Here is a 21423-nt window from a genome sequence, read left to right on the forward strand (position 1 = left end):
TCAGTACAGAACATATTTGACAGCCATCCTTTGGAAAAGTTAGTGTTTGAGGAGGGAGTGAGACTCATCAGGAGAATATCTGAACAATTGAGTCTAAGTAGATAATGTCATAAATCATATTGGAGGAGCCAAGGAAAATATTTACAATGATCAGTACCTGACAATTATGTCACCAATGACAACATGTAGATAAGGTAGAGAGTGTAAGGATAATTCCTTTCATCATCCAGAGGTGACATTGGAAAAGAATAAGAGTATTTACCTCTGGAGATATAAATGGGTTAAATAGTATGAAACGGCACTCCATAGAACAGGTTAGCAGAAACATGCTGGGACAGTTATTGTTATCAGATTCTGAAGCGAGGATGAGTTCAAAGGGAATGAATGAATGCCAGCCCTAACTTTAAGTAAGGCTGATTTGATACCTACTAATAGAAGATATAAATTATACTTAGGTCCCAGATAAGAAGTTATAGAATACATGATTATGAACTTTTATTAACTTTTAAAAGAGGATATTGAGTCAGCAGTTGGAGGTAGTGCCCAAGATGCATTAGAGAGTAGGGGGAATCTGAGAAGAGTGACAGTGCATTTGAAAAAACAGGCACAGTTGGTAATTAGACATATATACATATAATGGATAAAGGAAAAGCAATTAATTTCACATCTGGACTTTCAGAGGTCTTTAGTAAGAACATAAGAAATGGGAATGAATCACACAAGGGCTTACTGAACAGAATTAGGGTACATAATTTTTAGGCTTATATTCTGGCATGTATTAAAATCAGTTTAACCAACAAAAAACAGAGAATAGGAATAAACAGGCCATTTTCTAAATGGGAGGCTATGAGCAGTAAAGTTCTGCAGAGATCATTTCTGTGGCCCTTCTGTTCTCATTCTTTGGATTGGGATAGGAAAACATATCCAAGATTGTTAAGAGGGGGCAGAGGTGGTTCAGGAAATATACAAATTCTAAGTAGATGGACAAGGATTTAACAGATGAAATAAGATAAAGAAAAAAATGCAAGGTCATTGTCTTAGAAAGGCAGAGCATTTTTAAATGGTGAAAAAGTATTGGTTTTTAGAGGGATTAACATGTGTTTGTATACATTTCTTTGAAAGTTAATATGCCCGTTCAGCAGGCAATTAGCAAAGCAAACTATATGGAACAGGGCTTTCTTTTATGAGAAAAGATTAAATAGGCTGGTGGTGTACCCTTTAAACTTGAGAAGAATGAAGGGTTGAACTTACTGAAATGTACAATGTTCTCTTAAGACTTGAGAGATAAATATGATGTTAATGTTTCTCTTGTCAGAACCGACAGGTATTTACACTATTTCACTAGAGATTATGTTTATTTATGGTTAGGGATTGAGAAACCCATGTGGAAACAAAAATTGTTTTATTAGTAACAATTGGTATAATTTAATTATATTATCCAGTCACTCAGAAGCTATTTAAAATAAAACTCTTATGCACACCCTTATTAAAATTTGTTAACACATACTGCTAAATGTGCTTTTTCAACCGGAACACAATTTTGAATTAAGCATTAAGACAATTGTACAATTTGTGGTAGTTAAAAAAAAAAGCTATTCAAACTTGTGGGGCAAATAATTAAGAGTACTGTTTATTCTGGAGTGGAACATAATAATACTGATATGTCTGTATTATTTTAGCTTTAACATGTGTAAGTACGTGCACACCTGGTTACTATGGCAACGAAAATAGTGCCACTTGTGATCTATGCCACCCCCAATGCAATACATGCCATGGTCCCGGACTTACAGAATGTGACTCCTGCAAAGATCCATTCAAATTTGAAGGTGGAATGTGCACCTTACCTTCTAATGAACTCTGTGCGGATGGAAGCTACTGGGATGGTGAGTAACATAGATAACAGTTAGAAGTCAAACCTACCCTTCTGTGTAAGCATTGAATGTAAAGCAGTGAAGATTAATAAACCAGAAATAGGTGCAAGTTAAGCACAGCTAATAATTGCCAATAAAAAAAATGACTGAATAAACAGAAAATTGCAGAATTAGATTCCACAAGCAAATTTAATTACAGATAATCATAGCTTAATAAATATTATGATAATACTAAATACTTTATGACTATTGACAAGACATTATTATTTTAAGCTGACAAAAATGTTAACATGCTACTCTTATGAGCTTATTGTATCACTAGTCCCAGTGTTTGGACATGACAAATGGAACAATGTTTATTCAGGGTGTAGTATATAAAGTATATGATGAACTCATTAGTTACAATCCAAGGACTGAGTGAGCAATGTGCAGTCATTAATCCTAGCCATTGACCCCATTTGTCTTTCTGTCTGAGTATGAATCCAATTCTTGGAATCTTGAAGCCATTAGTGCAGAACTGGTTCTGGTAAAAGATCTTGGACCTGAAATAGAGCCATAGAGCACAGGAATAGGCCCTTCAGTTAATCTGATCCAAACAAAACTGTTACTCTACCTAGTCCCATCGACCTCCACACCTTCCCATCATTGTACCTATCCAAACTTTTCTTAAATGTTGCAATTGAGCCATATCCACCACTTCTGCTCGCAGCTCGTACCACACTTGCACCGTTGTCTGATTGAAGAAATTCCCTCTCATGTTCCCCTTAAATATTTTACCTTTTACCCTTAAACCGTGACCTCTAGATGTAGTCTCACCCAACCAAGGCGGAAAAAGCCTGTTTGTATTTGCCCTCTCTATAACCCTTATACTTTTATATACCTCTATCACATCTCTCCTCATTCTCTACACTCCAGGGAATAAAGTCCTAACCTGTTAAATCTTTCCCTATACCTCAGGTCCCCAAGTCCCAGCAACATCTTTGTAAAATATCTCTCTACTCTTTCAATCTTATTGTCATCTTTCCTGTAGATAGGCGATCACAGCATTACACAATACTCCAGATTTTGCCTTCTACAACATCAACATAAGATCCAACTCCTGTACTCAATACTCTGATTTATGAATGGACCAAAAGTCTCCTTACAACCCTATCTACCTGTGACACCACTTTCAAGGAATTATGGATCTGTTACCAAACAGACCCCTCTGGTCCATCACACTCTTCAGAGCCTTACCTTTCACTATGTAAGTGCTACACTGGTTTGTGCTCCCAAAGTGCAACACCTCACATTTGTCTGCATTAAGTTCCATCTGCCAATTTTCAGTCCATTTTTCCAACTGGTCCAGATCCAGATGCAAGCTTCGATAGGCTTCTTTGTTACCCACTGTGTCCTCCATCTTGGTGTCATCCACAAAACTATTAACTGTTTATTTTTTGACATTTGTGTCAAAATCCTGCTAAGTTGTTTAAGCATTTTCTGATTTTATTATACCCCTTATTATTTATCCGTAAACATATCCTTTCTTTGAAATATTTTTATTTTAAACTCTTTCTGACCTTTCAGCAGTCCTTGCCTTTCCAATACCTTCTGATTAGGGTGTTAAAACATATAATTTATCTTTAATTTGATAAAATAATAAAGTTGGCCATCTTTCTACCACCTCATTTGATCATTGCTTCTAGAGTGGATTGCCAGAGAAATTAGCTATGGATAACTGATGCCATGTTGGGTACATCATTCACAACAATTGTCAGCAATCCTATTATGGCACAGAGTAAAACCTGCTTAGTTTAAGTGATTTGGGTACTAAATGACTTTTTGTCTGCTTGAATGAAATTCCTGAACTTATTGTAAATGGTTGAAATGGAGGAATAAATAGAATGTTACCCTTCTGGACTGTAGCAATGCAAAACTTGTGCTCTTATTTTTATTAAGTTGAGAAAGCCACCTGTTTTCGCTGTGATGACTCGTGCAAGACATGTACAGGAAGTGGATGGATTGAATGCACCAGCTGTCCTTCAGGTACTAAGCTCCAAAATTGCACCTTACTGAAAAAAAAAATATTTCACATTATTTGCTTTTAAAGCAGCCGTCTTCTACAGGCAAGTAATTCCTTTCTTTCACGGCCTTACACTTTGTGTTTTTTTTTTTGGTTGGCTTATCATATTTGGGTACACTACACCTCCCTATTTTTGCTACCAGATGCCAACGTCTAGCATCCTTACCTCAGGTATGAAAATAATGAAATACAGAATGCATGTATCACTACAGTATCCCTTAATCCCTGTACAGACACACATTCCTAATTAATACTTTTTCCCATCACGCCCTATCAGCATTAATGATCTGTGTGTGTGAACAATCATCTTAGTTACCATAACCCATCTTATTTAGTTGGGAGGCATTTCTATTCGGGACTGAGTTGGTTTTGCTGTAAGCATTCAGGATACTTGCTGCTAACAATGGTGTGGAGTATTTCATCCTCATTTCTCAGGCAAGATAAAGGCAATAAGATTAAATGTAGCTATTTAAAAGGTAATGCCAAATCTAGTTTCACAGAAAGTTTTAAGTGGTGTGTCTAGTTAGATATTATAACACAATTAGCAAATAAAATATTCTTATGTCATAAATTTGCAAGAAATGACATTACTTACTTTTAGTAACTCTTGCATTAGTCATATACAAAATATTTTGTATGAAAATATGAAACATATATCAGTTGACTTTTAAGCAGGCTAGATGAACGTTTTTGGCAGTCCTTTGTCACTTTATAACCTTTCATTCTGGACCAAGTCTATATTCATCGTGTAAGCAACATCTTCAAAACTGTAATTACTGGCCAAAAATCCTTATTGTTTTGTAAATCTTTCATAGCACTGTAAATTTTCCATCAGATCAATGCCCTTGCATACAAAGTTGTTTGGCCTTAATGAAGTTAGAGCCATTGGAGGCCACGAAAACCAAAGCTACACAAAAATTGTGGTCTATTTTAGATGAGACTTGCTCTCTTCAATATAGTCCCAGAAAAAATATTGATGTTCTCATCTGCTGAAGGGTTACTACTGCCAATCAACACACACAAAATGCTGGAGGAACTCAGCAGGCCAGGCAGCATCTATGGAGGTTGACATTTCGGGCCGAAACTCTTCGGCAGGACTGGAGGAAAAAAAGCTGAGGAGTAGATTTTAAAATGTGGGGGGAGGGAAGAGAAAAACAGGTGATAGGTGACAGATGGGGGTGGGGGGAGGATGAAGTAAAGAGCTGGGAAGTTGATTGGTGAAAGATACAGAGGCCATGGAAGAAAGACAAGGGGGGAAGGAGCACCAGGGGGAGGCGATGGGCAAGCAAGGAGATGAGGTGAGAGAGGGAAAAGGGGATGGGAAATGGTGAAGTGGGGGAGGTGCGTTTGGGGAGGCATTACCGGAAGTTTGAGAAATCCATATTCATGCCATCAGGTTGGAGGCTACTCGAACAGAATATAAGGTGTTGTTCTTCCAACCTAAGTGTGGCCTCATCACGACAGTGGTGGAGGCCATGGATGGACATATTGGAATGGGAAAGGGAAGTGGAATTAAAATAGGTGGCCACTGGGAGATTCCACTTGTTCTGGCAGACGGACCGTAGATCCTGTCCCAATCTACATCAGGTCTCACTGATATACAGGGGGCCACACCGGGAGCACCAAACACAGTAACGACCCCAACAGACTCAGAGGTGAAGTGTCACCTCACCTGGAAGGACTGTTTGGGGCCCTAAATGGTAGTGAGGGAGGAGCTGTAGGGGCAGGTGTAGCACTTGTTCCACTTGCAAGGACAAGTGCCAGGAGGGAGGTCAGTGGGGAGGGATGAATGGACAAGGAAGTCGCATAGGGAGCAATCCCTGTGGAAAGCTGGAAATGGGGAGGGGAGGAAAAGATGTGCTTGGTGGTGGGATCCTGTTGGAGGTGGCAGAAGTTTCGGAGAATTATGTGCTGAACGTGGAGGCTGGTGGGGTAGTAGATCAGGACAAGTGGAACCCTATCTCTAATAGAGTGGGGGGGAGGATGGGGTAAGAACAGACATGCGTGAAATGGAAGAGACGCGGTTGAGGGCAGCATTGATGGTGGAGGAAGGGAAGCCCCTTTCTTTGAAAAAGGAGGTCATCTCCTTTGTTCTAGAATGAAAAGCCCGCTCCTGAGAACAGATGCAGCAGAGACAGAGGTGCTGAGAAGGACGGATGAGCTATAAATTTAAGTATTGTGAGAAGCTGAAATGGCTAATTTGGATTACAGGCTGAACCCAGGATATGAATGCCTGGCTTAATACACTCTCATATTATTAAATTCCAAAGTCTCTTAATATTATTAAATTTAAAAATTCTACGTTCATTCCCATAAAAGGCAAAACTAGTTTCCACGCTTAGTAATTTTTCTTCCTTATCAGTCTTTCCTGCCAAGGATATCTCATTGCCCCTTTTTACCCTCCTCATTGCTATCTCAAGGTCACTCTGAAACCCTTTTTATTCCTTGAGACTTGCTCAATTCCAGTCGTCTATTTTATCTTATTACCTGATGAAATCTTCAATATTCTTTGTCATTCAAAGTTCTCTAATCTTGCCATCTTTACCCTTCACCCACAGTGGCTTTGAACTCTTTGAACTCTTTTGAAAGACTCCCATAAGTTTCTCCTATAAATTCGTTGTGGTCTTATGCAAAATTCATAACTAAAAGCATTATTCCTTATGATACCTAGGATCGTACCTTGTAAACGATGAAGAATGTGTCAAGAATTGTCCCCATCAAACCTTTGCAAATCCAATTACTGCGAAGTGTGAGCAATGTGAAGAAGGTTGTGCGATCTGTTCAGGAAACAAAACTAACTGCCTGCAATGCATCAAAGTGCAACATCACCCACTTTACCTTTATATGGGGGAGTGTCTCAGTGAATGTCCACGGTAAGTAAACTAAAAGAAAGAAAGGAAATAAAAATACATCTTTATTGTTTATCGATATAGTCAGAAACTCCCTCAAAGACTTATTTTTAATTCAGGGTAGCTTAACAGTTGATACAGTACCTTGAAATTCCAGTACTTGCAGCTGTCTGAACAGTACCTACAGTCGTATAGTTTGTGCTTCATGGACACTGTACAATCTTGCCTTTGTTAAAGGAAACACATTCCATCAATTCTTGGAATATTTACTCTAGCTTTGAGGTTGAAAGAAATATGAATTTGGACAAAGGACATAAGGCATGTAGGTCAAAATAGAATATCCATTTGCATTGTCACATTCACCAAATGGAAAGCTGAAAGATTAAGGCACATGCCAAGCCATGAAACTTGGAGAAAGTTCTGTACTTCACCATTCAAATTTTATGTATTCTTAAAGGTTGACAACTGAATATAGTTTCAAACCAGGTGAGTAAATTGACTCTTTCCGAACTAAAGTTGACTTTTTCTGGACAAGATTCAGTTTAATTCTAAACTTTTTGGATCACATCTGGAATTTTTTTTTGCTCAAAAATAACTAAAACTAAGTACATTGGATTAGAAAATAATTAATTACAATGCAAGAGCAATGTGCTAATCATGAGCTTCATCCAAGACTCCATTCATATAACATTTGGAAAAATTATAATTGAGTTGACTTTATTTCTTACATCCTTCACATACATGATGAGTAAAAATCTTTATGTTACATCTCCATCTAAATGTGCCATGTGCAATCATAGTAATTTATAATAATTAGAACATTTAGTGTAATATAGTTGTACTCAAATCAGCGTGAGTTCATCAGTCTGATGGTCTGGTGGAAGAAGCTGTCCCAGAGCCTGTTGGTCCTGGCTTTTATGCTGCAGTACTGTTTCCTGGATGGTAGCAGCTGGAATAGATTGTGGTTGGGATGCCTTGGGTCCCCAATGATCCCACGGGCCTTTTTTACACACCTGTAATTTCAGCACAGTAGATTTAAGAATCCTTCCATCAAAGATGACTACTGTTTAAGTTTTGAACTTTCATTTTCACCTGGTGTGTGTGTTCTTTGTGTAATATTGTGAGCAAGGAACAGGACAGACACACATATTCCAAGTTTAGCACAGCATGCCACTGTTCCAATAGTTTATCTCCGAATCAATTTGACATGGTTCTCCCACAAACAATTGCTCCAGTACAGAAAACAGTTGATTACATGACGATACTTTATATTTGCACAGTTTTGTTGTCTTTTGCACATTGGTTGTTTGTCCGTCCTGTTGGGTGCGGTCTTTCATTGATTCCATGGTGTTTCTTGTACTTACTATGAATGCCCACAAGAAAACGAGTCAGCCTAGATGGAGTGGATGTGGAGAGAATGTTTTCTATTGTGGGGGAGTCCAGGACCAGATAGCACAGCCTTAGAATTGAGGGACGTCCATTTAGAACTGGGTGAGGAGACATTTCTTTAGCCAGAGGGTGGTGAATCTGTGTAATTCATTGCCACAGACAGTTATGTAGGCCATGATGTTGGGTATATTTAAGGAGGAGTTTAATAGGTTTTTGATTAGTCAAACCATCAAAGGTTATGGGGAGAGGGCAGGTGAATGGGGTTGAGAGGGATAGTAATCAGCCCTGATAGAACGGTGCACCAGACCCAATGGGCTGAATGGCTGAATTCTGCTTCTGTGTCTTATGGTCTTATACGTTTTCCCAACATTCTCTTCTTTATTTCAAATTCCTGGGAGGGCTTGCAGTTGTTCTTTGAACAGATCTGTTTTATTGTCTTTTGTTTCTGTATGACATGTATTTAAATAACAATATCTCATTTTGTTAGGCAACATTTTATAACTACTAATAACACCTGTGCAAAGTGTGACGACGCCTGTGAGCAATGTGAAGTTAGTCCCACAAACTGCCAGTCCTGTGTCAAGCCCTACTTTCTGGAGAACAAAAGCTGTCGAATGAAATGCTCCAAGAAACATTACGCTGGTTCAGATGGACTTTGTAAACACTGCCCTATGAACTGTAAAGTGTGCAATGAAAATAGCTGTTCAGGTAGGACTGACTGCATAATCTACTCTTCAATAAAACTACTCTTAGTCCTTTCATTCTGAAAGAGTATGGAATGCACTAAATAATAAAAATGTTATGCTGATGTTTTGTATTCAGTGTGAACATATCAAGGAACTATAGAAGTTTCCAGTGTCTTGTTAATCCTATTGTATCTAATTGAGCAATCTACTTACATGGTTCAAATCTGCTCTCCTTTCTCATCCTTTGTCTCCTACAAATGATTGCTGCGTAATCTTTGAAACCATGGAACAATATGAAGCTAACCTGTATCCTGTGCCAAAGCATACCATGCTCTCCTGATCATTTTGTGAAAGAATGTATCCAAAATATGAAGTTAACTGGCATTTTATCGGCTTTAAGTTGATGGTGCTGAGTGATATCAGACTTTCATTCTGACTCCATTTTTGCCATATTCAGCGGCATATTGGTGACATGCTTGATGCAGACCTTCATGCAGAACTTTACAATGAGTTATGCCCAAGGAATTTGAGATCTAGCGGCATGTTAACGTTGCGAGGTTCAGTTCCCTCGCTGTCCGTAAGGACTTGCTATGTTCTCCACTTGGCCACTTGGGTTCTCTCTGAGTTTGCCAGTTTTGACCCACATTGTGCGAGTTTGGGTTAGTAAGTTGTGGGGATGTTATGCTGGTGCCAGAAACATGGCAACATTCACGGGCTGCCCCCATCACATCCTCAATGCAAGCAATGCATTTCACTGAATGTTTTGATGTTCATGTGGCCAAGTGGTTAAGGTGTTCGTCTAGTGATCTGAAGGTCACCAGTTCAAGCCTTAGCTGAGGCAGCATGTTGTGTCCTTGAGCAAGGCACTTAACCACAGATTGCTCTATGTCTGTGTGAGGAGTGCCACGCCACACAGTCTTTCGTTCTGTGCCTTGCAAGGCATGAAAATGCCTGACGCTGGGCTCTTAGGCCTGAGTCGACGATCCCTCCTTTGATGTTCCGATGTACTTAGTCCAATTGACAAATGAAGCTAATAAAAAAAAGATTCCAAATCACTGCACCGTCTACATTCTCAGGGATGGCACCAAGCAATATTCCCTATAACCATAGGTTTCTTTTAATTTTTTTTCTCCTTGCCCCTCACTGAGGTTCCCCTCAAACCTATCATTACCCAATTCATTAATTCATGTTAATTAGTTTAACATTTCAGGCTCAGGATCCTTTCTACCTTTTCTCAGAAATGATGACATACTGTAGATCTGACATGTTAATATTTTTTCTCTGTCAGATATCAGATATTTTCTGCTTTTACTTCAGCTTTCAATCACTTGCTCTTCTTTGATTTAGGAAGCTGATTTAGGAACCCTTCCTGTCTATGAATATAAATGTTATTCAGTCCAGTCTGTCTTGGGAGAGCTAGAACTATACAACATCATGTTGCTCACACAAAATGCTGGAGGAACTCAGCAGGTCAGGCCGCATCTCTGGAAAATAATAAACAGTTGACATTCTGGTCCAAGAGCCGCCTTCAGGACTGGAAAGGAAGGGGGAAGGGGGGAAGATGCCAGAATTAAAAAGTGGAGGGAGGAGAAGGAGGATAGCTAAAAGGTGATAGGTGAAGCCAGATGGGTAAGGAAGATAAAGGGTTGGAGAGGAAGGAATCTGATAGGAGAAGAGAGTGGACAATGGAAGAAAGGAAAGGAGGAGAGAAGAGGTTAATGGCCAAAGTGGGATTAGCAGAAGAGGGGAGGTGTGGGATAATTTTTTTTACCAGAAGAATGAATTGATGTTCATGCCATCAGGTTGGAGGCTACACATTCCGAATGTAAGGTGTTGCTCCTCTACCCTGAAGTTGGCCTCATCTTGGCAGAAGAAGAGGTCATTGACCGACATGTGGAACGGGAATGGGAATTGGAATTAAAATGTTTGGCCCCCAGGTAGTTGCACTTGTGGCAGAGGTGCTTGACGAAGCAGGACCCCAATTTACGATGGGTCTTACCACTGTAGAGGAAGCCACATTGGGAGCACCAGAAACAATAGACGATCCCAGCAGATTTGCAGGTGAAGTGTTGCCTCACCTGGAAGGAGTGTTTGGGACCTTGAATGGAGGTGAGGGAGGAGGTGAATGGGCAGGTGGAGTACTTCGGTCGCTTGCAGAGATAAATACCGGGAGGGAGATTAGTGGAGAGGAATGAACGGATAAGGGAATCATGAAGGGAGCAGAGACAGGAATATAAGCACACTTTTATTCCATCTAGGTATCCTCCAACCTGATGGCATGAACATTGATTACTCTTTCCATTAGATAATTTCTTCCCTCCCCCTCCCCTCTTCTTCTATTGCCCACTCTGACCTCTTACCTCTTCTCACCTGCCTATCACCTCCTCCTTCCCTTTCTCCCATGGTCAGCTCTCCTCTCCAATCAGATTCCTTCCACTCCAGCCCTTTATCTTTCCTACCCACCAGGTCTCATCTATTGCCTTCTAGCTAGACCCCTTCCCTTTCCCCACCTTTTTATTTTGGTGCCTTCTTCTTTCCTTTCCATTTCTGTAGAAGGGTCTTGGCCAGAAACGGCGACTGTTTATTCATTTCCATAGGTGCTGCTTGACCTGCTGAGTTCCTCCAGCGTCTTGTGTGTGTTGCTTTGGATTTCCAGCATCAGCAGAATTTCTTCTGTTTAATATCATGTTGCTCCTGTTCTTCTATAGCTCCTTGAATTGTCTTCTACCTCTAGCTCATTCTTTGTACTTGTTTACTGGTATTGCACTTTAAAAAGATTTTGTTTATTGCTCCATTCCATTTTGCTTTGATTTTCTCACAGCCACGCTCCCAGAGTAGTACATACAAAATGCAGGAGGAGCTCCGCAGTCAGGCAGCATCTAGCGAAAGGAATAAGCAGTTGACATTTCAGGCTGAGAGCCTTCATCAGAACCTGCTGAGTTCCTCCAGTATTTTGTATGTGCTACCCAGGATTTCCAGCATCTGCAGATTGATTTTAATGACTTAACAAGCCACTGTGCTATACACAATGGGCAATTCACCTCTACGGGCCAGCAAGTAGGTTTCCAAACCTGTACGTGTATAATTATAGCATTGCAAAGCCCAATACACCATATTGTGAAACAAATTGTAATGCACAAGCAGTATTGGCTTCTCACTACAAATTATTTTGTGAGAATAGTGCTCTTGAAATTTACGCTGGTGTGAACAATGATGAACAGTAATAAATGCTTTATTCCATAATTTAGAACTTCTATCAGTATTCTTTGCCAAGTCAGATTAAGTTTCCACTATTTTGCTTCATGCGAATTCAAGAGTACGCTGGCCTAACATTGCCTCATGTTTTTTTGTACATAATCATAGTATTTTTATCAGACAAAAAATCCTTCACCAAAATTATGAGTGGCTTCTCATTGAGATTATTTATTCTGTATTCATATTTCACCGGGCAGAGTTATCACATATGCCAGTAATCTAGATACAAGAACAAGTATAGTCATGATTTCCCACATTGACCTACATCAGAAAATAAATGAAAGTTAGAATAATTGTATATAATTATTGCAGATAGTTATATTCATAATTGCAAATCTAAAGACTCAAGAAGTAAATCTGGAAATATGTCTTCATGCTCAATTCAATCAGTTAGATTGACAACAATGTGTATAATCCATATACCATATATGTTTTCCAGTATGTGGAAGTAGATATCAAAAAAATTCCATGCAAGAAGATGCAAAACAATTTCAGGAGACTGAGTGGTTTATGTTTGTTTATGCACTCATATTTTATGTCTTGTAAATTTGTTATAGTTAATTCTTATAACTGTATACTTCCAGTAAAGCTTGTAATAGAATTATATTTCATGCATGAATTGGTTTGCTGAGATTATGTGCTTATTATGAACTCTATGGAAGCTTACGTTAATAATATATTTGTTTTTCACAGAATGCAGTAGATACTTTTTCTTTCACAATAATAGTTGCTTGGATGATTGCCCCCAAGGAAGCTTTCAAAATACTCAGACCTATACATGCACTCCGTGCCATTACAGTTGTGCTGTATGTAATGGCCCAGACCCCGATGACTGTGAAGAATGTGCTGACCCTTCTTCAGTGAGGTACAAAGGGCAGTGTTTGGAAAGTTGTCCTGAAGGAACTTACATTGACATGAAAACCAAGGATTGTCAAGGTGAGCACAAGTCAAAGTAAATAGAATTATACAAATGCAAAGAAAGAACACTCATTTATAAATCTTTAATTGTAAAGTAGAATTGAATTGTTTTAGTGGTTAAAGCAAAAACTCGAACAGAATCCTTTTTTCTCAAAAGTTTATTTTTTTTTCAGAAGTTTATTTTCAAACGTTTGTACATACTATATTTGTTATTTCCATTTTAGATTTGGATTCAATGAATGTCCCTCCTTAATGTCAAAACAGTAAGAAGAAAGGATTCATTTGGATTTATTTGATGACCTAAATTATTTAATTCCCATTATTGAACATGATTCTGGTGATGTTTCAGAAAAGATATTGTGAGGACAATTCTGAGCTCTTTTCCTGAGCGATATCACTGTTTCCCTAAGGGAGATGAGTGTCAGTGAGGCATTAGTGTAACTTCACTGTAGGGCCTAGCAGTACTGACTACTGCACTGAAACCTGCATGAATCTGATGCAGGGGAGGATGATCAGCAGTGTTTGCCGTTTAAGGCAACAACTGCCATTTCGTTCGTGGAATCAGGAGGAATACTCCATCTCTCAACTTAACATATTGTGGCGAGCGTTTGGTCCATGATGGCGGATGAGAAAGCTCGTTTAACTCAAGAACTGTTTTTATTGTGATAAACACAAAAATCGACTGGGCACTATGACCCGGGGAGAGAACCCACTCAGTCACATACAGATGAGGGAGGTAGTTATTACTCACCCCAGTTATAGTCAGGGTGACCCACAAAGACACATGCGATAAAAGTATAACCCAACCTAAAATGTAACAAAAAAATCAACTTGAACATCCCAGCATAATCCCACAAAAACATTTTTAAAACAAGAACAATAAATTGTGCTGGCCACTAGGAATGATGGGGTGGGCTGTCGACCCATTGGAGTTCTGATTTTCTTTTATTACTGAACACTGGAAAGTTACTAAGGAAAGGTTATTATTAAGGAAACACTGCTTCGGTTGGTCTGACAGAAAAAAAAGTTCAAACTAGTGTACCATATACTCCAAGTAATTTCAAACCCTTTAATGAAGTTAGGACTGTATTCACACGCTTTGACAATATTGGTTTCAATAGATATACAAAGGGTGCTTAAAACACTACTTATTAGTTAGTATTGATCTAAATGTTCATGTGGTCTCGTTATTGTTAAAATAAGCCCTATTTTAGGCCAAATGATTAGGCATAATAACTTTCAGTTGAAACCCTCTTTATTCTAAAGAGGTGGTTGCATTTTTGCTCTTCATTGTGATTCAGTGTGGTAAACTTCAGCATTCCACCCTCCCACAGGCAGACAATGTTACTTGTTTGCTCGGTGAATGGTGGTCGTGCAAATGGCAATCAGGAAATCTACCATGGCTACAATATGGACCTTACTGTTTTGGTTCTAATAAGTGGAATCATAATGATATTTATTTTTGGCTGGTGTCCGCCAAATCAGTTTGGTTAGGGTATAGAGGAGTAAGAGCCGAGACCTAGTTAAACTAGAACTTAATTGTAGAAGCAGGAATATTTTGTTGGTGTTATTGGTAGGAAATGTAGCGTATCAAAGTTCAAATCTGCATTTATAAGTACTTAATTTACAATCACCAAAAACTAGTAGCAGAATATTTATATTTGTTTATACGATATCTAAATGTATATCGCTATTTCTTTGGAGAACTCTGATCTTGTTTTATCTCAGAAGCTAAGCTAGCTCAGGCCTAAGGTAGTAGGAAATAAGATGTTGCCTAGGAATACGAGGTACATTAAGCTCGACCCAAATGGACACCACTAGGTATTCTTCCCAGGAATCACCTGTGAGGTATGAAATTGCGACATCTCGGGTGCCCAGATAGTTGCAATTGCCTTAGGACTGACTTTTATGTTTAACAGCAGCTGGTGGAGCTGCTGCCTCACATCTCCAAGAACTCAGGCTGTTGTCTGTGTGGAAGCTGCATGTTCTCTCTGTAATCACATGGGGCTTCCTTTAGGTACTGTTGTTTCCTCAAAAGTCCCAAAGGGCAGCCTTAATTAACCATTGCTCATAGAGTGTTGATATCTGGTAGAATGAGTGGATGGGAGAAGTTATGGGGAATATGGGGTGAGTTATAGAAACATAGAAACATAGAAAATAGGTGCAGGAGTAGGCCATTCGGCCCTTCGAGCCTGCACCGCCATTTATTATGATCATGGCTGATCACCCAACTCACAACCCTGCCCTAGCCTTCCCTCCATACCCCCTGACCCCTGTAGCCACAAGGGCCATATCTAACTCCCTCTTAAACATAGCCAATGAACTGGCCTCAACAGTTTCCTGTGGCAGAGAATTCCACAGATTCACCACTCTCTGTGTGAAGAAGTTTTTCCTAATCTCGGTCCTAAAAGGCTTCCCCTCTATCCTCAAACTGTGACCCCTCGTTCTGGACCTCCCCAACATCGGGAACAATCTTCCTGCATCTAGCCTGTCCAATCCCTTTAGGATCTTATACGTTTCAATCAGATCCCCCCTCAATCTTCTAAATTCCAATGAGTACAAGCCCAGTTCATCCAGTCTTTCTTCATATGAAAGTCCTGCCATCCCAGGAATCAATCTGGTGAACCTTCTTTGTATTCCCTCTATGGCAAAGATGTCTTTCCTCAGATTAGGGGACCAAAACTGTACACAATACTCCAGGTGTGGTCTCACCAAGGCCTTGTACAACTGCAGTAGTACCTCCCTGCTCCTGTACTCGAATCCTCTCGCTATAAATGCCAGCATACCATTCGCCTTTTTCACCGCCTGCTGTACCTGCATGTCCACTTTCAATGACTGGTGTATAATGACACCCAGGTCTCGTTGCACCTCCCCTTTTCCTAATCAGCCACCATTCAGATAATAATCTGTTTTCCTATTTTTGCCACCAAAGTGGATAACTTCACATTTATCCACAATAAATTGCATCTGCCATGAGTTTGCCCACTCACCCAACCTATCCAAGTCACCCTGCATCCTCTTAGCATCCTCCTCACTGCTAACACTGCCGCCCAGCTTCGTGTCATCCGCAGACTTGGAGATGCTGCATTTAATTCCCTCATCCAAGTCATTAATATATATTGTAAACAACTGGGGTCCCAGCACTGAGCCTTGCGGTACCCCACTAGTCACCGCCTGCCATTCTGAAAAGATCCCGTTTATTCCCACTCTTTGCTTCCTGTCTGCTAACCAATTCTCCACCCACACCAATACCTTACCCCCAATACCGTGTGCTTTAAGTTTGCACACTAATCTCCTGTGTGGGACCTTGTCAAAAGCCTTTTGAAAATCCAAATATACCACATCCACTGGTTCTCTCCTATCCACTCTACTAGTTACATCCTCAAAAAATTCTATGAGATTCGTCAGACATGATTTTCCTTTCACAAATCCATGCTGACTTTGTCCGATCATTTCTCCGCTTTCCAAATGTGCTGTTATCACATCCTTGATAACTGACTCCAGCAGTTTCCCCATCACCGACGTTAGGCTAACCGGTCTATAATTCCCTGGTTTCTCTCTCCCTCCTTTTTTAAAAATTGGGGTTACATTAGCCACCCTCCAATCCTCAGGAACTAGTCCAGAATCTAACGAGTTTTGAAAAATTATCACTAATGCATCCACTATTTCTTAGGCTACTTCCTTAAGCACTCTAGGATGCAGACCATCTGGCCCTAGGGATTTATCTGCCTTCAATCCCTTCAATTTACCTAACACCACTTCCCTACTAACATGTATTTCACTCAGTTCCTCCATCTCACTGGACCCTCTGTCCCTTACTATTTCTGGAAGATTATTTATGTCCTCCTTAGTGAAGACAGAACCAAAGTAATTATTCAATTGGTCTGCCATGTCCTTGCTCCCCATAATCAATTCACCTGTTTCTGTCTGCAGGGGACCTACATTTATCTTTACCAGTCTTTTCCTTTTTACATATCTATAAAAGCTTTTACAGTCCGTTTTTATGCCAGTTTTCTCTCATAATCTTTTTTCCCCTTCCTAATTAAACCCTTTGTCCTCCTCTGCTGAACTCTGAATTTCTCCCAGTCCTCAGGTGAGCCACTTTCTCTGGCTAATTTGTATGCTACTTCTTTGGAATTGATACTATCCCTAATTTCTCTTGTCAGCCATGGGTGCACTACCTTCCTTGATTTATTCTTTTGCCAAACTGGGATGAACAATTGTTGTAGTTCATCCATGCAACCTTTAAATGCTTGCCATTGCATATCCACCGTCAATCCTTTAAGTGTCATTTGCCAGTCTATCTTAGCTAATTCACGTCTCATACCTTCAAAGTTACCCCTCTTTAAGTTCAGAACCTTTGTTTCTGAATTAACTATCTCACTCTCCATCTTAATGAAGAATTCCACCATATTATGGTCACTCTTACCCAAGGGGCCTCTCACGACAAGATCGCTAATTAACCCTTCCTCATTGCTCAAAACCCAGTCCAGAATAGCCTGCTCTCTAGTTGGTTCCTCGACATGTTGGTTCAAAAAACCATCCCGCATACATTCCAAGAAATCCTCTTCCTCAGCACCTTTACCAATTTGGTTCACCCAGTCTACATGTAGATTGAAGTCACCCATTATAACTGCTGTTCCTTTATTGCACACATTTCTAATTTCCTGTTTAATACCATCTCCGACCTCACTACTATTGTTCGGTGGCCTGTACACAACTCCCACCAGTGTCTTCTGCCCCTTAGTGTTACGCAGCTCTACCCATATCGATTCCACATCTTCCCGGCTTATGTCTTTCCTTTCTATTGCGTTAATCTCTTCTTTAACCAGCAACGCCACCCCACCTCCCCTTCCTTCATGTCTATCCCTCCTGAATATTGAATATCCCTGAACGTTGAGCTCCCATCCCTGGTCACCCTGGAGCCATGTCTCTGTGATCCCAAATATATCATAATCATTAATAACAATCTGCACTTTCAATTCATCCACCTTATTACGAATGCTCCTTGCATTGACACATAAAGCCTTCAGGCGCTCTTTTACAACTCTCTTAGCCCTTATACAATTATGTTGAAAAGTGGCCCTTTTTAATGCTTGCCCTGGATTTGTCGGCCTGCCACTTTTACTTTTCTCCTTAGTACTTTTTGCTTCTACGCTCACTTTACACCCCTCTGTCTCTCTGCACTGGTTCCCATCCCTCTGTTGTGAACTAACCTCCTCACGCCTAGCCTCTTTAATTTGATTCCCACCCCCCAACCATTCTAGTTTAAAGTCACCTCAGTAGCCCCCGCTAATCTCCCTGCCAGGATATTGGTCTCCCTAGGATTCAAGTGTAACCCGTCCTTTTTGTACAGGTCACGCCTGCGCCAAAAGAGGTCCCAATGATCCAAAAACTTGAATCCCTGTCCCCTGCTCCAATCCCTCAGCCACGCATTTATCCTCCACCTCATCGCATTCCTACTCTCACTGTCGCGTGGCACAGGCAGTAATCCCGAGATTACTACCTTTGTGGTCCTTTTTCTCAACTCCCTTCCTAGCTCCCTATATTCTCCTTTCAGGACCTCATCCCTTTTCCTACCTATGTCATTGGTACCTATATGTACCACGACCTCTGGCTCCTCACCCTCCCACTTCAGGATATCTTGGACACGATCAGAAATATCCCGGACTCTGGCACCAGGGAGGCAAACTACCATCCGGGTCTCTGGACTGCGTCCACAGAATTGCCTATCTGACCCCCTTACTATCGAGTCCCCTATCACAACTGCCCTCCTCTTCCTTGCCCTACCCTTCTGAGCTACAGGGCCAGACTCTGTGCCGGAGGCACGGCCACTGTCGCTTCCCCTCGGTAAGCTGTCCCCCCCAACAGTACTCAAACAGGAGTACCTGTTGTTAAGGGGCACAGCCACCGCGGTACTCCCCATCACCTGACTTTTCCCCTTCCCCCTCCTAACCGTGACCCACTTGTCTGCCTCCCGTGGCCCCGGCGTGACTACCTGCCTTCCACTCCTCTCTATCACCTCCTCGCTCTCCCTGACCAGACGAAAGTCATCGAGCTGCAGCTCCAGTTCCGTAACGCGGTCCCTTAGGAGCTGCATCTCGATGCACTTGGCGCAGATGTAGACGTCCGGGAGGCTTGGAGACTCCAGGGCCTCCCACATCCGACACCGAGAACAGCAAACTGCCCTCACCATCATAATGCCCCTCTCCTCAAATAGCAACAGAAAATGAATGTCAAACCTTCCTCGCCTCGCCCGCTTCTGCCTAAGCCCGGTGAGCCGAAGCCCTTAAGCCTTCACTCTGCTCCCGGCTCACTCCGCCGCCCGCAAACTACGCTGCCCGCTCTATGAGGCTTTGTTCCTTTTAAATCTGCCGCGCTGCACTGCCCGACGTCACACGCCTGCGCAGTCCCGCCTCTCAGAAAGCCGTTGGAGAAAAAAAAATAACAAAAATTTCAAAAATCTATAGTAGAGTTAGTGTCAGATAACTGTAAATGGGTGTTTGATCATCAGCAATGACACAGTGAGCCATAACGGGCTTCTTTACATGTTGAATGGCTCTGCCTTTGAAGCCTAATAATATTGTTCACCTCAGACAATGTGCATTTTCTTTTATTTATAGAGTGTGATAAGACATGTAGAACATGCAATGGATCCCGTCCAAAAGACTGCATTCATTGCATACAAGGTTTTGTAAAGGACAGAAAAGGCCACTGCGTATCACACGTGAGCTGTGCCCTGAATATGTATATGGACCAGATCTGTAGACCTTGTCATAAAAAGTGTCATCGCTGTCATGGGCCCACAGACCATGATTGTCTCAGTTGTGCTCCTAATCGATTTTTGTTCAGTAAGTATGTTTTAACAATTTTGTACACTCAAATTTCATTTTCTTTTTGAATTATATCATAATGCACTTTAAACTGAAGAAATATTGATTACTATGGGATTCGTACAGACCTGGTAGATTGGTTCTGAGAAAGGCAGAGAGCAGTATTGGAGAGGTGTAGTTCTAACTGGAGCTCTGTTTCCAGCAATGTTCTATAAGTATCCATACCGAGGCCTCTGTTATTTTTGAAATATATACAGGATACAGAGCAGCTGGAAATATGTACAGAGAATGGTAGTTGAATTTAATCCACAAGTGTGAGGTGTTGTACTTTAGCAGGTCAAATACAAGGAAAAAGTATACCGTAAATGGCAGAAGGATCTTGGGCTGAAAATGGAAACACAAGTAGGTAGGCTGGTTAAAGAAGGTGTATGGCATACTTGTCCTCATCATTCAAGGTGTTAAGAATAGAAGCTGTGAAGTCATGTTGCAGTTGTATAAAACATTGGTTTGGGTGCATTTGGAGTATTGCGTACTGTTCTGGTTGTCACATTTTTAGAAAGGATGTGGATGTTCTGAAAGGGTACAGAAGAGGGTTTCCAGGATGTTGCATAGAATGCAGAATATTAGCTTGAAGGAGAGGCTGGACAAGCTTGGATTGTTCTCACTGATGCATCTAAAGTTGAGGGGGTGACCTAACAGAAGTATATTATGAGAGGTAAAACTGTGGTAGAGTCTCTTTTCTGATGGCGGAAATGTCAGCTACTAGAGAGCATAGCTTTGTGAGTGGGGGAAAGCTTAAAGAAGATATATGAAACAATATTTTTAAGAGGAGCCTGGATTGATCTATCAGGGGAAGTGTTGGAAACAGATAAAACAGTGACATATAAGAATCATTTAAACAGACACGAGTATCAAGGAATGGAGAGAAGGGGGATATAGACCATGTACAGGCAGATGGGATTAATTTCGATTGTCATCATGGCTAGCACAGACATCATGGGCAGAAGGGCCTGTTCCTGTACAGCAGTATATTATCTTCTATTTTTAATCTAAAATTATGAAATTTCACTTTTTGGGGCATATTTTACTTTAGAACTCTAATCGATTTAATATAATTGATTATATTATATTCTGTTTGTCAGAAAAATTGATTTTTTTTTATCCCATTAAGATGTCCCTTATAATGTCTTTAGTCTGAAATTCTTTTTCTCAGAAGTAGCACTCCATTGTTTCATCCCATAAAGTTAATAAATGTAACTGTGTATCTCTCAATTAGATAAGACATGCGTCGAATCCTGTCTTGATGGATACTATGCAGAAAGGCATCACTGTTATGCTTGTTACCAAGGCTGTGAGACTTGCAGTGGGCCATCAAAGAAAGACTGTCTTGCCTGTAAATCAGACTGGTATAAGCTGGGATCAATTTGTGTCAACACCTGTGGATCTGGGTAGGTGCCATGGATTGAATTAAAATTATTTTATTGGAAATTCACTGTTGAGATTAATAAGTTGAAGAAGTTTGAGTCTGATGAAGTGGCAGCAATTTCACCAGCATCTATT

The 21423-nt window shown here is 40.6% G+C and overlaps 1 protein-coding gene across 1 annotated transcript in view; it reads left to right on the forward strand.

Annotated features, from left to right (window-relative positions):
* Positions 1 to 21423, forward strand: part of pcsk5b (proprotein convertase subtilisin/kexin type 5b) — a 336889-nt gene that overhangs the window by 300891 nt on the left and 14575 nt on the right. Inside the window, exons 27-33 of the mRNA XM_063068758.1 lie at positions 1680 to 1883; positions 3810 to 3896; positions 6605 to 6806; positions 8659 to 8879; positions 12806 to 13048; positions 19654 to 19881; positions 21140 to 21311. Coding sequence (XP_062924828.1) covers positions 1680 to 1883; positions 3810 to 3896; positions 6605 to 6806; positions 8659 to 8879; positions 12806 to 13048; positions 19654 to 19881; positions 21140 to 21311 — 1357 coding nt within the window. The remainder of the gene's footprint in view (positions 1 to 1679; positions 1884 to 3809; positions 3897 to 6604; positions 6807 to 8658; positions 8880 to 12805; positions 13049 to 19653; positions 19882 to 21139; positions 21312 to 21423) is intronic.

This window comes from Mobula hypostoma, chromosome 16 (assembly GCF_963921235.1).
Source record: "Mobula hypostoma chromosome 16, sMobHyp1.1, whole genome shotgun sequence".
NCBI lineage: Eukaryota > Metazoa > Chordata > Chondrichthyes > Myliobatiformes > Myliobatidae > Mobula > Mobula hypostoma.